The sequence below is a fragment of the Mesocricetus auratus genome, unplaced genomic scaffold (genome assembly GCF_017639785.1).
Source record: "Mesocricetus auratus isolate SY011 unplaced genomic scaffold, BCM_Maur_2.0 Super-Scaffold_100013, whole genome shotgun sequence".
NCBI classification, from domain to species: Eukaryota; Metazoa; Chordata; class Mammalia; order Rodentia; family Cricetidae; genus Mesocricetus; species Mesocricetus auratus.
The window spans coordinates 38,530,651-38,542,682 of NW_024429196.1; the positions used below are offsets into that span (position 1 = coordinate 38,530,651).

Sequence of the window (12,032 nt, forward strand, 5' to 3'; positions counted from 1 at the left end):
ATTCTCACAACCATGAGAAAGAACCCATTTTCTGTTAACTTTGATCCATTGCTGCTCTAGTTTAAGTCACTGATTTTGTATTACTTCACAAATTCCCGAAAAGTAGCTGTGGGAACAGGGCACCTACGCTTGTCTTTGAATATATCTTCTGTGCATTCTCAGTTTCTAAATGACACATTGTCAACTTTCATCTCTCTACACATCCTGCCCTACTGGAAATGTTCCTAATTGTGATGCCTGCTCAGGAGCTCAGTATCCTAAAGGGTATTTTGTGGCAGAGAATCCTGTTAGCCCCCAGATAAAGCTTTTAGCAAGTTAGTCTTCCTTGCTTTTGATTCTTCTCGGAGATAAGCAGCCAGGCAAACACTGGTCTACCCCAACCACAGCATTAGTGATTCCTGAGCATTGATAGAGATCAGTCTGATTGCCCCAATTTCCTTCATATATCCTGTTATAGAAATGTGCCTTATAGAAAACTGTGCCTTAAATATGAGCAGAGTATGTCACCTTTTCTTTAACAGCACAAAATTAACAAGTGTTGCACTGTGTGGAAATTATGATTACAGAAGTCAGAAGTTGTGAAATGTAATCTTGATTTTAGGATAATGGCCAGATTAAGACAAATTAACATCACCCACTCCTTTCCATATGTTATGGACTAAGCTAGTTCTTTTGCACCCAAAGAGAAAATTTAGCTTTGGTTAGGAAAAATCTGAAGTCTGGCATGGGAGAAAATGTATTATCAACATGTTTCACTGACACATAGTTTGCCCTACCTGTTTTCCATTCTCTTATTCCTCTTCAAACGTTTTCAAACAAAAATGTTTTTCTCCTTAAAGAATAAATCAAGTATGCTTATATGGTGAGAGCCACATGGTTGGTCTTTTGCAGGCTTTGAAAAACATTATGTTTATATTGGTCATTTGTGACTTTTGCTCTGAGGTAAGCCTCCAAGAGCCATGCTCAAGTTTTCATAGAAACTTCTCAACACAACAAGTAGGATTTCCTACAAACTAGTGACTCCCTGTTCTGTAGAAAGGACACTTATGAAATGAAGCTCATATGGTTTGTGTAGCATCTTGATAGGCATGTACAAGGAAACTGTTTTAGAGTCTGCTCCTTTATTCATGGATTTGTAAGCGTAACAATATTGCCTTTCTTCTGAGGGTTGTTTACCCTAGAAGCTGGTACCCTTCTATGTTGCTTTATTGCTTACACTATTCATCAAGAGCATAGGCTTGATAGAGATTTTCCTGTGTTACCATAGACTTCTTTTTGCAATAAGGAACATACTCAGTGCCATACCAAAGTGAGTTTATTGACATTCCTTGAAGATGTATGATGGAAGAGAAAGCGAGGCCTGAGTATCACGTGACATTTCTTTTATAGATGTAAGCAAAATCAGCCCAGTAATATGGACATCTCCTGTTATTGACTAGAACAAAGACTCGTAAACAAAATTGTTATGGACATTTCCTTAGATAATGGGAAGCTGCAGGAAGTAGACTAATAGAACAATATTTACTCTACACACTACCTCTAGGCACCTTTTATCTATTAGAACAAAGGGACTACGTGTCATTAACAGGAAAATAATACTTTCTCTTTTGGACCTTGTGATAGCTGGAATAGTCATCCGGCACATTTATGATACAGTATTGCAGTAGTTTTAATAACGAACACTGAAAGACATAATAGTAATAATAATAACAACAACAATAATAATAAAGCACCACATTTTATTATGTAAAGTTCTAACTACTTTCATTTGAAAGTGTTTCATCTTGACTGGGAAAATATTTCTGGCAACTTATATATTTTCTGAACCCAAATTTTAGACATGTGGCTTGGCCCATGGACTAACAATGAGATTGCATATTGTTAGAAGTTTTGTGGAAAACTCAGCTCACTGGCTTGCCATACAAACATTCTGACTATTGAATGATGTAACTTAATTATTAACAGGAAAAATATTTAAATCTTTCATGATTAAAGCTTGCCAAAGTATCATTTAGCATTTCATTTTTCAATAACTTTCCCAAAATATTTGTGCTATAATAGTAATAGTAGTAAAAACTTATCACAATGTTCTCCAGCTCATGTACACAGGATGTCACAGAGAGTTGAGTAGTTCCAGAAGACTCAATTTCTACTGGGGAGATTATCATCTTCATGTAACTGAATATTGCCACCCAATAAAGGATATTATACTCATAGAGTTATATATAAAAATCATGCTTAAGGGTGTTATGACTCATAAGTGATTATTTTGCAGTTGCCTTTACGGAGAAAAAAGTTCAAGAATTACATATGGTCACAAAAGATTTGTTACCCAAAGAATTATATGATTTGAGGTGATTTATATCTCCAACCATTAAAATTAATAGAAAATTATTTCTATAGTGATTTCCTTATGTATAAGTGTATATAAATACCCACATAAACATATAGTCACATGAACAGTTATATGTTTATATGTATATATATAGAAATTATATGCAATTTTAAAATCAGTCTAACATATGACTTAAAAATTGTCTTTCCATGACTAATTTCTGAGCTCTTCTTTCCTTTGATTTCCTTCTTTCCTACAAGGCTCAAGTCATATCTTGGGCTCTATGAAACAAGATTTACATTTTCTCAGTAACTTTGGTGTTGGTATCAATGTCACTTTTCATTTTTCTAAAATGTTATTGCTCTTTGGAGAGGGGTTCATAAGGCCCCCAACCCTAGCTGAGGAGTTACTGACAACTAATGGTTTTTGAGAGTCAGTTTCCTTTTCTTTTCTTCCTTCCCTCCTTCCCTCCTTCTCTCCTTCCTTCAAAATAGTCTCAATATGTAGCTCTGAATGTCCTTGAACTCACTCTGTAGACCAGGCTAGCCTCCAACTCACAAAGATCGCCTACCTCTGCTTCCCAAGTACTGGGATTAAAGGTGTGTGCCACTACAACTCAGCTATGAGAGTCAGTTTTTTTTACACATAAGATATGTTTATATCCTCCAGGGGATGACCTTATACTAGATTATGGACAGCAAAAATTGGACTCATTGTGTTATAAAGGAAAAGACGACACGAAATTGAGAAGGAACTGAAGGCTGAGAAGTGGGTCTAGAAGGAGTTAGGGGAAGAGTGTTGGATATGATTTAAATACATTGCAAACATTCTCAAATAATTAATAAAAAGATTATCTTAAAAATACTATTGCTGAAAAAAAACTACTGCTGAGTTTGGAGAGATGGCTCAGAGGTTAAGAGCACTGGCTATTCTTTCAGAGGTCCTGAGTTCAATTCCCTGCACCCACATTGTGGCTCACAACCATCTATAATGAGATCTGGTGCCCTCTTCTGACATGTAGGCATACACGAAGGCAGAACATTGTATACATAATAAATAAATAAATAAAAACCAGAAATACTATTTCTGTTATGGTTGCTTTTGGGGATTCATGTGGAGCCTGGCATTAGGGTAGAGGTATAAGTAAAAATTAGCGAAAACAAATACAGACAAACAAGCAAGCAAACAAACAAAAAACCCAAAACATTTATCTGAGTTTCTTATTCACATGTAATTTCTAAGATAATTTGTTCTTTTTCTATGTTGGTAGACTAAATAGTAAACCAATTAGTAGATTGTCTCATTTTGTAAATTGTAAAGGTCTTCAGGATGAGCTTCCTACATTTGAACAACTTCCTACTTTTCAACATATGGCAAGTAAGTACTAAAACATTGACTGCTTGAATACTTGAGCTTTTATGTATGTATAAGATGAATTCTAAATATGCTGGTCAACGAGTGAAATATTTAGTGAAAGTGATTTTAGTAGTCCTTTTGCTCTTATTTCATTAATAAAGAACAGCTCCATTGGGATTCATTATTTTTCAGATACCAAATTTTACCCATCCCTAAGCTGTGTATCATATAATTTGTACTCAATTTTTAGTAAACTTGGATTTGGACAACATTAAAAAGCTAAGTTTCTGTTACATATACTTTCTGTTTGGCAGCAGACATACAGGAGCAAGGAGTGCTTGGCATTGTGAATAATTTTTACTAAGAAAGTGTTTTATTATAGAGTGCAAGAACATAATACACTGATGTAATGAGCCATGAGGCACAGTTTTATCTTAAGTTAACTTTATATTCTCAGACTTTCCCCATTGTTTTAATATGTTGACTACAACAATAGATATTTAGATAGTTGGATCTAGTTAGCTTTTCTTTTTCCCAGTGAAGAAGAACACTTTCATTTATGTCATATTTCAGACAACATGGATAACATGGTTACAAAAATAGCAAATGACCATTATGGTTAGGTTTATCTCAAACGTAATCAAGATGTCAGGCTGTCTGTGGAGCCTGAAATTGTTTTCCTAAAAACACATTTTCTTAGATATTTTGATAAATGCTAAAAAAAATGGTTTTTTGGATACAAGTCAGTGTGTCTTCGAAAAATTGCTATGGATGAAGAAGTTTATATTGCCCGTGGTCCCTAACAAGCACCGTCACTCTCCGCAGCTCCTTATGTGGTTTCTGTGAAGATCAGATGGGACAGAATGTGAATGCCATGATTAAAAGAAAAGAAAGAAGAATGAGAGAAGTATCAAAGTAGAAAAGAAACAAAAAGGTTTACTTGTCAAGTAAATAAACCTGGCTTCAACAAAAGCCATGAGATCTACTTGGACTATGTGTATGAGAATAGATACAACAAAATTCATGTACTTAAATAAATGTAATTTATGTCCTTTCCTTTTTCCTATTGGCCTTATCAGTTTCTATGTAACAAAATTGGAGTTAAAGGCTCATTCTTCAATCTACAGCAATTAAGATTTCCTCCTTGGATATGGTGCACAAGTTTGTGCTTCTTGTGTGGTAAGTGTTCACCAGGGCTGCTACCCCACTACACTTGTCTCAAGTTGAGTTCATAGACCTTATAACCATTGGGCTTACTGATAAACTTTTTTTCTTGCTGTTAATTGCTGGAAGTTTCATATTTGCACCATATGTCCAGGCTAGTTCTGCACGATGGGACTGATGCCACCTATGAGTCATGAGTTGAATGAAGAAAAAAAATTTCTGTGTGGCCCTAGGTGTCCATTGAATGGATAGAATGCATAGGAAACGCAGAGATAGAGAGGAAAAAAATTAGTCAGCTCCTAGGTCTGGAAATAGTTGTTAGAGATTATGAAAAATGGTGGTTCCACTTGGAAGACATGGGAATAAAAGCATGGAATGCTTACAGCTTGAATTATCCTTAAATGATCGAAATGTAAGTAAACATTTATTACCATCTCGTCAAGTGTAGCGTAACTTGCACTCGTACTTCATTGTTGGGAATGGAGGTATGTGGAGTTATGCACAGACCTTGAGACAGCTGTTTGTAGTATTGCATACAGGCTAGCAGTTCATTGGAAACAGAGGAGATAAGCCTGAAGATTAGATTTTAGAAGAAGGCAATTCTTCATGCACAGCTTTTGCCAATTCTAATTTGCTTTGAAATAAAAATCATGGAATACCAAAGTCAAAGGAGGGGAAGGAAGTCATCCCAGAAAGGGTGGTGTCACTGTTCAGGACAATGTCAGGCAAAGTTCCACTTTCTCACTCGAGTCCAAAAGTGCTGGTTTCTTCTACTGCTGTTAACAGCTTTTCATACAACATGGAGTATGAAGGATATGGTGGGAGATCCAATCGGTTGAAGCATGTATGTGCCCTGCATGGGGAGAAAACACTGGTCAGAGTATCATTGTTTCTGGATGTATCAATGACTTTAAAGGGGAATCAAAAGTGGGCCAGACAAATATTTAGGACAATCACAAAACACTGCAAATGCTAAACCATGGTCATTGAGACATGACAAGTTTAGGAAACTGAAGAACTAGAAACAATTTGTAAGAAAACCACACTATACTATAACCACTGTAGCAAGCCAATGGTCAACTCTATGCTATTATCCTGATTTGAAGTTTACATATGAACTTAAATATGAAGGAGGCAGAAACATCATTCGTGCTAATGGCTCATTCCCAAGTATTCTTGCCTAGCCCTGAGTTCTGGACCTTGCTGAAGAGCTAATGATGCTCTGCAATTCTGAGATCCAATTCTCCAAGTCAGGTGTGCTCTGGAAATAAGTTCAACTCCTCTGCACCAGTGTAACATACATCAACTGAAGCTTAAGTGCCCTACTTCCAAGAACATTTGAGCTTATGAGACAGTCCTTTCTCAAGCCTGAGGCATCTTCCCACCATTGCCATCCCTGCAGCCTTGCTCAGACTGGCCTTCTTTCTGCAGGCCCACACTTGGTGTATGTCCTACGCCGGAAATGTCTTCCCTGTTACATGGATAACACAAGTATAGGAAACACCTTTGTGGATATTGGGCAGTGAGTGGAGGAGGCATAACCACACGGATTCTTCCCTAGTAGCTGTTTCCTGCAGGAATTCTTTGTTTCTATGGAAACCTGATGGCGGTACTTTGACAAAGCTGGGAGAAGAATGTATTTGTACAGCTGGAAGTTAATTTTATGCCTTTTTCGCCCAGGTTGGGTGAGCAGTGTATTGAAGTAGTTTTATATGTCAATCAGCATAGAAAAAGACACTAATCTAAAACAATAAAACAAATCCACAAAATAAAAGTAAACTCCTCTTTAGAATTTTATTTGAATCACAAGATCCCCTGGGGGAAGTGTTTGCAATCAGAATTACATAAGTTAGAGTGTTAGGACACTGTGTGGGCTCAGCACTCAGGATAGTGCAGATTCTTGGAAGATAAAGAAAGGAATGAAGGAAGAAGGAAGGCGAGGTTTTCTATTGAAGGAGAATCTGACGAGGACATTGGTGTTTCGTCTACTCTGCATTCAATCCTGCTTTTGGCAACAGCTCCTTCCTTACCCTGTGTTCACTCAACCCCATTCTCTCCTGCCTGTCTCCCTCCACTTCAAACCCCACATGTCTGCACAAGACAGTTGAATATCTGACTGTAGGCTTTAAGGACTTGATTGGGAGAAAATATGAAATAAATAGATACTAGTGGAGTTCTGAGTCTACCTAGGTATCAGGAAGGACTAGATGGAGTCAAAAGAAGGCAACTGAGATGTTTTAGTTACTATCATAATATTTGAAAGTAAAAGCAAAGTCAGAGGATTGGGGAGGGCAAGGATTACAGTGATCTTGGTGTTTAGAAAGACAGAAAGTAGTCTAGCACTGAACTGTAGCTGACATAACTAGGAGGTTCAGTAAGACCCCCAAGTATGCTTTAGATGAAGGGCTAGATGCTGGCCTGAAGGAAGATCAGACATTTAGGTTTTCCTCCTCTGGTCATTTTTTTATGGCTACTGTGAGTGTAGATGTAGAAAATAATCTCATGTTTAGAAAGTAATTAGAACCACATTAATTCTGTGAAGATAATTTGGGGGGATAAACAGCACTGGAGAGCAGCACACACTCTGAATGCTCAGTGTCTTCACTAGCTGCTTCTACTGAGTTCTTCAGCACCTTGATTAACCTTCCTAGATAAAGTCTAGTCAGCATCCACAATGAATTCAGTTAGATTCTGTGTTCCTATATGCTCCTCATACTTCAGGTGTGGGTTTTGTTTTTTGTTGTTTTTATTTGCTTGTTTGTTTGTTTTTGAGACAGGGTTTCTCTGTGTCCTGGAACTTGCTTTGTAGACCAGGCTGGTCTCAAACTCAAGTGCTGGGATTAAAGACTGGCACCACTAAGCCTTGCTTCCTGTGTGGTTCCTGTAGCATGGTACTTGTCATTGCTTCTACACTGGACTATGTAGCGAGGCAGGTGTTGGTTAGTGTAGCATGCAGGGAACCATGGTTCTGCAGATCCCTCTTCTGACTTCAGGCTAACCACTTGTTAACTTTATGATCTTAAAAAGTCAGCTAATTTTTTGAATATCAGTTTTCTCATCTGTGAAATGGGAATAATAACACATGCTGTGTGCACTTTAAAAACAAAATACTATTAAACTCCTTTCATACTGTGAATCATCATTTCAACATAAGAGCTTATTTATTTATTTATAGAGACAGGGTTTCTCTGCGTAGTCCTGACTTACTCTGTTGGCCAGGCTGGCCTTGAACTCAGAGATCTGCCTGCCTATGCCTCCTGAGAAAAGTCTCTTTAAAATCTATTATTGTGATAATATTTTAAGAGTTATATTGAACTTATCTTTTTTCACATGCCTTACTACATACTGAATTTAAGACCTAATCTCTTTTCACATGATTTACCGGGAAGTAAACCACTTGTACTTCATACTCCATGTTTTGAACTCCACAGGATCTCCACAGGATGGAGAACATTCAGATTTTACTCTGTTCATGTAAATTGAAAGGTGTAGAATTTCAGGGTGTTTTGGAATTTGGGTTATAGTAGTGAGTTCATGCATTATTCTAGTAGTCAACTACACAGCTGATTTCTCTGTATCTTCTTGTTCTTCCAAGTTATCAATCAAAATGTTAACCACTACAGTGTCAAAGAAGGTCTTTCTCATGTCCTCTAGACAACACATTGGAGATGATAAAACCCAACAAAGGAGGTTTAGTTGTGAATCCAGCTCAGGATGTTTGTCCTCTGTGTTGAATCAGTGCTTCTCCCTGAGCACATGCTGATGTTTTATCAGTCCATGACTGGCTCATGCTACTTACTTAGCCTAGATTTCCCCTCTTCTCTATCCCTTAATACCCACCAAATGCCAGTTGCTTTGGAGCATTTTCTCTGAGGATTAAGACTCCGAATCACATTTTCACATCACATTGGTTTAAGCACCCCGGATTCTTACAATTCTCCTTGTGTTGTAGTAATTTATCTCTGGTCTGTATTTCCCTCTACTATAAGATCTTATAGACAGGTGTCTTGTGTCTCACCTCCTTCCCATGCTGCAGACTTATAGGGGTATGCTATTATTAAATGATGGTCCAAACTATATTTTCCTAAAATAAAAGCAGGATGTTTCCAAATAATTTCACTATCAGAAACTACCATTAAGCTAGATACATGCTAATTCTGATTTTTGGGTCTTTCAACTCTCAGTGGAACCATGAGGCTGATACATTTTGGGCCGAAGATGTGCATATACTATATATATATTAGTAACAAAGAAAAAGAAGTCATGAATCTGAGAGGAAGAGGTGTGGGACATGGGGAAAGAAAGCTTCAGGAATTGCCTGCAAACTGATGCATGTAAGCAGTAATGGCTGCTGAGAGAGCATGTCTCAGATTGGCCAAGATACCTCGAGGAGGCTCAGATTAATTGAGTTACCTGGAACAGAAACTTCCCAGCTTACTCAGTGGCATGCAGGTTGTGTACTAGCTTTGGTGAGCCATTCTGGGGTGTGTTTTCGGTGCTGCACCTGAGTTATTTCTGCTCCTGTAAGTAACCTCTTACTCATATGGCTCTAAGTATCTCCAATAAGAAGTCATTGGTTCACAAAGTTGTACTTTGGTGGGACCATTACTTTGGTCTACTTTCAGTTCCCTATCTGGAGTGATCAGACCCTTGATCAGTTCTTCTCAGGAATAGAATCACTCAACACTCAGCAACATCATATGAACTGTCCTCAGGAAAGCAAGAAGTGTGGGAAAATTAGATGAAAATCATACTTCATACTTCATTCAATCTTTCAATTATATGGATTTAGCAAAGGTATTTTGGTGCTGCTATAGTTTATATATAGCATGATCCCCGAAGGCCTATGTGTTGAAGACTTGATCTCAACAGTGATGCTACCGGGAAACAATAGGACTTTTAGATGTGGTGCCTAGCGGCAGGAAGTTAGGCCATTAGGGAAATTTCCTCAAATAGATCCTTGACTATTTTTCTCTCTTTTTTCTTTTCTTCTCTCCCGCCTTTTCTTCTACCCTACTCTTCTCTCTTAGGCATGAAGTAAACAGGATTTTTCTCACTATACTCTCCCATCATGATATATTGTACCCTCATTAAACCAAAGCAACAGGGCCAATCATTCATGGACTAAAACCTCTAAAAGAGATAGCCAAAATAACCTTTCCTCTTTTCAAATTAATTTATCGAAGAATTTACTATAATAATGCAAATCTTACTAATATAGAGATTGATGTGTATCAGATATATATCTTTTCTAATTAGAATCTGTCTTAGGTACTGTTCAATTGCTGTGAAAAGACACCATGATAAAGATAAATCTTACAATAGAAGGCATTTAATTGGGGATTGCTTACAGTTTTAGAGGATTAGTTCATGATTATCATGGTGAAAAGCAGACAGGCATGGTACTGGAGCAGTAGCTGAGGGCTTTACATCCTGGTCTGCAGGCAGTGTGCGACTGGGCCTAGCGTGGACTTTTTAAACTGCCAAACCCACTCCAGTGACACACTTCCTCCAACAAGGCAACACCTCCTAATCCTTTCCAAACTGTTCCACTAATTAGGGAACAAACAGATTAGTTTATGAGGGCCATCCTCATTCTAACTACCAAAGAATCCATATCTTCTTATGTTTGTCAAAGCACTATTTGTTACTAGAATGCCTGTCCAGAAGTATTTATAGTTATCCTTATTTTATTGACCAAGAATATGCTACCCAGATTAGAATAAAAAGGACCAGGGAAGTCTTGGCACTGAAACTCATGGGGTAGGAAATTTAAATTGCCTTTTTTAAAAAATTTATAACACAATAGGTTTTTGATAGAGTATTGTGTAAAAATCATTGTAGAGACCCAGGAATACACATGATCCCATCTCCACATATTTTAAAACTCACTGGAAAAATATAATGAATATACAAATACCTAACTATCCTATGAAGTATCAAGTATATGCTATAGATAAAAACTATATGTTGGAGGGATAACTTTGGTTTTCCATTTTTTTTTTTTGGTTTTTACGAGACAGGGTTTATCTGTATTGTTTTGGAGGCTGTTGGTCCAGCCTGGCCTCGAACTCACAGAGATCCGCCTGCCTCTGCCTCCCAAGTGCTGGGATTAAAGGCGTGTGCCACCATCGCCCGGCGGGTTTCCATTTTTTTACAGTAATGACCTTGTCTCCCTCTTCCTCTATGTTATATATTCCTCTAAAGTGCATTTAAGTTGAGTTTTTCATGGATTTGGCAGTCTACTATTACTGGCAAATGGACATTATAGTCCAAATATGATCAACAGCTAAAACTTCACTGAGAATATAGTCTCAATCCAAGTCTCAGAGGCACCTTACTTATATGTTTAATTAGTAACTCAAAAAAACCCAATACTTTGAGTGACAAGCAAAAATTCTATCTTAAAAAATGATCACTCAAACTCCAACAATAAAACTTAATTTGCCACTGAGATGAGTTCATGAAGGTTGGCCGGAGCTCTGTACCTGGGAAGAGATGTAATTTTCCCCCACTTCTCTATGCAGAACCGTCGAAGCCCATTGCTTCCCCGCAAAGCTGCAAAGCCTTCATAGGGCACACTCGATGTTCCCGTCACAAACTGGAGTAATCTCAATCGTTGTTCATTATTGAATCGTTCCACTGCAGCCCAGAACCAGCGGATCACAAGGTGGCCGTCATGATAACCTGGTTTAAAAAAAAAAGATGTGGTGTTGGGGAAGAAGAGATGTGGAGAAAGAAGGAAGAAACAGATGTGTGAACTGAACCTTAGCTTGGGGTCTTTTGATTTTGCTGATAATGGCATTTAGACAGGCAGGTCTAAACGGATTTATATAACTTGGTCAAGTTTTAAAACAAGCAGATTTAGATAATAGCAATTTTTCAAAAGAACTGGGTATTTGAAAAGTTTCTTCTGAGGTGTTTCCTACTTAAACAACTGGAATACAACCTAAAATATCCCAGAATTATCTGAGTGTAAGGAACACTCGACAAAGGCAGAAAAGTAATTTTCCCCCATTTCTCTATACAGACTTGATAAAGACAGATCATCTATGTTCTTTGTTCTGATGTCTTAGCTCTTGGCAACGGTGTAACACAGGAGAGTCTAGGGCTTAAGAACAGATAGAGGTAGCATGTAAACCTGATTGAAGATGACAGGTTCCCAGCAGCAATGACT

The 12,032-nt window shown here is 37.7% G+C and overlaps 1 protein-coding gene across 7 annotated transcripts in view; it reads right to left on the reverse strand.

Annotated features, from left to right (window-relative positions):
- Nucleotides 1-1,297: 1,297 nt before the first annotated feature.
- Nucleotides 1,298-12,032, reverse strand: part of Hecw1 (HECT, C2 and WW domain containing E3 ubiquitin protein ligase 1) — a 279,382-nt gene continuing 268,647 nt past the window's right edge. For all 7 annotated transcript variants that reach the window (XM_040755624.1, XM_040755621.1, XM_040755623.1 and 4 more), the window contains 2 exons: nt 11,344-11,542; nt 1,298-5,708 (listed from right to left, as the gene is read on the reverse strand). In XM_040755624.1, coding sequence (XP_040611558.1) covers nt 5,597-5,708; nt 11,344-11,542 — 311 coding nt within the window. In that variant the 3' untranslated portion in view covers nt 1,298-5,596. The remainder of the gene's footprint in view (nt 5,709-11,343; nt 11,543-12,032) is intronic.